This window comes from Zalophus californianus, chromosome 7 (assembly GCF_009762305.2).
Source record: "Zalophus californianus isolate mZalCal1 chromosome 7, mZalCal1.pri.v2, whole genome shotgun sequence".
In the NCBI taxonomy this organism is placed as follows: Eukaryota; Metazoa; Chordata; class Mammalia; order Carnivora; family Otariidae; genus Zalophus; species Zalophus californianus.
This window is the reverse complement of record NC_045601.1, coordinates 147085447-147089587: the sequence shown is the minus strand read 5'-3', so window position 1 is coordinate 147089587 and position 4141 is coordinate 147085447. Positions and strand designations below refer to the sequence as shown.

Sequence of the window (4141 nt, the reverse complement as noted above, 5' to 3'; positions counted from 1 at the left end):
CCCCAGAAATGGACCCTCAACTCTATGGTCAACCAATCTTTGACAGACCAGGAATGAATGTCCAATGGAAAAAAGACAGTCTCTCCAATAAATGCTGCTGGGAAAATTGGACAGCCACATGCAGAAGATTGAAACTCGACCATTCTCTTACATCATTCACAAAGATAAACTCAAAATGGATGAAAGACCTCAAAGTAAGACAGGAGTCCATCAAAATCCTAGAGGAGAGTCACCCCCGTGCAGGCTTGCTGCGGATACGTAGCCGGACGCAGTCCCTACCCACCGTCGTCTGTAGTGCTTGCAGCTCTTCTCCTTTAAGATGCCTGAGGAAGTGCACCATGGAGAGGAGGAGGTGGAGACTTTTGCCTTCCAGGCAGAAATTGCCCAACTCATGTCCCTCATCATCAATACCTTCTATTCCAACAAGGAAATTTTCCTTCGGGAGTTAATCAGTAATGCTTCTGATGGCTTGGACAAGATTCGCTATGAGAGCCTGACAGACCCTTCCAAGTTGGACAGTGGTAAAGAGCTGAAAATTGACATCATCCCCAACCCCCAGGAGCGCACCCTGACTCTAGTGGACACAGGCATTGGCATGACCAAAGCCGATCTCATAAATAATTTGGGAACCATTGCAAAGTCCAGAACTAAAGCATTCATGGAGGCTCTTCAGGCTGGTGCAGACATCTCCATGATCGGACAGTTTGGCGTTGGCTTTTATTCTGCCTACCTGGGGGCAGAGAAGGTGGTGGTTATCACAAAGCACAATGATGATGAGCAGTATGCCTGGGAGTCTTCTGCTGGGGGCTCCTTCACTGTACGTGCAGACCATGGTGAGCCCATTGGCCGGGGTACTAAAGTGATTCTCCATCTTAAAGAAGACCAGACAGAGTATTTAGAGGAGAGACGTGTCAAAGAAGTGGTGAAGAAGCATTCGCAGTTCATAGGTTATCCCATCACCCTTTATTTGGAGAAGGAACGAGAGAAAGAAATCAGTGATGATGAGGCAGAGGAGGAGAAAGGGGAGAAAGAGGAAGAAGATAAAGATGATGAGGAGAAGCCCAAGATTGAAGATGTGGGTTCAGAGGAGGAGGATGATAGTGGGAAGGACAAGAAAAAGAAAACAAAGATTAAGGAGAAATACATAGATCAGGAAGAACTGAACAAGACCAAGCCCATTTGGACCAGAAACCCTGATGACATTACCCAGGAGGAATATGGAGAGTTTTACAAGAGTCTTACTAATGACTGGGAAGACCACTTGGCAGTCAAGCATTTCTCTGTAGAAGGTCAGCTGGAATTCAGGGCATTGCTGTTTATCCCCCGTCGGGCCCCTTTTGACCTCTTTGAGAACAAGAAGAAAAAGAACAACATCAAACTCTACATTCGCCGTGTGTTCATCATGGACAGCTGTGATGAATTGTTACCAGATTATCTCAACTTCATCCGTGGTGTGGTTGATTCCGAGGACCTGCCATTGAATATCTCCCGAGAAATGCTCCAGCAGAGCAAAATCTTGAAGGTCATTCGCAAAAATATTGTGAAGAAGTGCCTTGAGCTCTTCTCTGAACTGGCAGAAGACAAGGAGAACTATAAGAAATTCTATGAGGCGTTCTCTAAAAACCTAAAGCTTGGAATCCATGAGGACTCTACTAACCGGCGCCGCCTTTCTGAGCTGCTGCGTTACCACACTTCCCAGTCTGGGGATGAGATGACTTCTCTTTCAGAATATGTGTCCCGCATGAAAGAGACCCAGAAGTCCATCTATTACATCACTGGTGAGAGCAAGGAGCAGGTTGCCAACTCCGCTTTTGTGGAGCGAGTGCGGAAGCGGGGCTTCGAGGTAGTGTATATGAGGGAGCCTATCGACGAGTACTGCGTGCAGCAGCTCAAGGAGTTTGATGGGAAGAGTCTGGTCTCGGTTACCAAGGAGGGCCTGGAGCTGCCTGAGGATGAAGAGGAGAAGAAGAAAATGGAGGACAGCAAGGCCAAGTTCGAGAACCTCTGCAAACTCATGAAAGAAATCTTGGATAAGAAGGTTGAGAAGGTGACAGTCTCCAACAGGCTAGTATCTTCACTCTGCTGCATTGTGACTAGCACCTATGGCTGGACGGCCAACATGGAGCGGATCATGAAAGCCCAGGCCCTTCGGGACAACTCTAAGATGGGCTATCTGATGGCCAAGAAGCACCGGCAGATCAACCCTGACCACCCCATCGTGGAAACGCTGCGGCAGAAGGCGGAGGCGGACAAGAACGACAAGGCGGTCAAGGACCTGGTGGTGCTGCTGTTTGAAACAGCTCCGCTCTCCTCCGGCTTCTCACTCGAGGATCCCCAGACTCACTCCAACTGCATCTACCGCATGATCAAGCTAGGGCTGGGCATTGATGAAGATGAAGTGACTGCGGAGGAACCCAGTGCTGCTGTTCCTGATGAGATCCCCCCCCTTGAGGGTGATGAGGATGCCTCTCGCGTGGAAGAAGTAGATTAGTTCTACCTGCAGACCTTGTGCCCTCTGTATAGTGTCCCCATGGCTCCCCAGCAGCCCTGAGTGACCCCGGTTCACCTGGTTCCCTCTGCTGATGTCCAGTGGTTTTTTCTTTTTTTTTCTCCTGTCTTTGAGGCAGGAAAGAAGGCCCTCAAGCCCTATCCCTTCCGATATTTGACGGGGTTTGGATATGTGTTGTGGGTGTTTTTTTGCTTATTTTGTTCCGAGATTGAAGTATGCAAAATAAAGAAGATACAGTTTTATACAAAAAAAAAAAAAAATCCTAGAGGAGAACAGAGGCAGTAACCTCTTTGACATCGGCCACAGCAACTTCTTTCAAGACATGCCTCTAAAGACAAGGGAAACAGAAGCAAAAATGAACCTTTGGGACTTCATCAAGATAAAAAGCTTCTGCACAGCAAACGAAACAGTCAACAAAACTAAGAGGCAACCCATGGAATGGGAGAAGATGCTGTGTATGACATTAGGTATGTAGTTTGCCATTTCTTTCAAGTCTGAGGTTCGGGCGCAGAGCACTCTTGATATTTAGTTTTGTTGCTTTCACAGTCTGATGACTTTTCTTGCCTTTATATCCAACCCAAGGACAGGGAACAAAGGCAACACAGATCTGCACACTTTGAAATGTCAACAGAAACCTGCAAACCCAGGGTCTCATGGGAGCTAAAGGTTAAGGACCAGGGTGACAAAAAGGGGAGGAAGATAGCAAGTAACCAAAGGAAGATGCCATGTGTCTGTGAGCTGGGCACCTTCTCCACCTGTCGGAAGGAAGCCATGCCTGAGAGGAGGGAGCCACACCTGGGCCTGGTCCCTCTGGGCTGCCCTTGAGCCTAGAAGAGGATGTGCTGAGCTGGGGGTGGTTGCAGCAAGGAGATGGGCAGCTGGCCACAGATGCTACCTGCCAAGTACATGTAGGAGCAGCTCCCGGTCCTCAGCTAAGGTTAAATAATAATTATGCTTAGTTACATATTTACTGTGACAGGAAAGGTGCTCAGTGCTTTGGGTGACTATATTCTCTCCTGTTTTATTTTTTAAAAACACTTTATGGAGTTATGACTGACATACAAAATGCTGTATATAATTAATGTATGCAACTTGACCCTGAACCTAACCCTAATATCTAGTTAAGATATACCCAATTTAGAATATGGCTTATAAATTATATGATGGCTTTTAGGAGCTACGGGATCCAGGGACCAACCTATTCCATCTTCTTCTCCCTTGAATTTGACAGGTTGTAACGCATTCTGCCCCGTGCTATCTGGAGAGTGGCCACACGGGGGCAACAGTGAGTAAACATTAGGGCAAACCGCGCCACAAAGCCAATTCTTCCTTCATCCTGTAAAACCTTGCTCGTTCACTGTTTACAGATCATTCTATAGATTATTAAAAGTGTGACTTTGTTGAATTTTTAAAAACCAAACTAATTCTTTGAAACTGTTAAGAATATAATGTTTTAAAAATCTCGGCGTTGGCAAGCAGATGAAGACCCAGGGGCCTGGGAAATGGCTGTTACTATTGAATATGTTCAGATCTGATTAGGAAACAAGTATGATTTATATTCCATTTATTTTCACAAAGAATTTGTGTCAACTAACAATATTGAACCCACACAAAATAGTGCAGCTCAGAGGA

The 4141-nt window shown here is 46.4% G+C and overlaps 1 protein-coding gene across 1 annotated transcript; it reads left to right on the top strand.

Annotated features, from left to right (window-relative positions):
* The first annotated feature begins 232 nt into the window (after positions 1–232).
* Positions 233–2763, top strand: LOC113927654 (heat shock protein HSP 90-beta-like). Its single transcript, XM_035728672.1, has one exon. The coding sequence runs from the start codon at positions 320–322 to the stop codon at positions 2489–2491; it is 2172 nt and encodes a 723-aa protein (XP_035584565.1). The 5' UTR covers positions 233–319; the 3' UTR covers positions 2492–2763.
* Positions 2764–4141: the final 1378 nt, after the last annotated feature.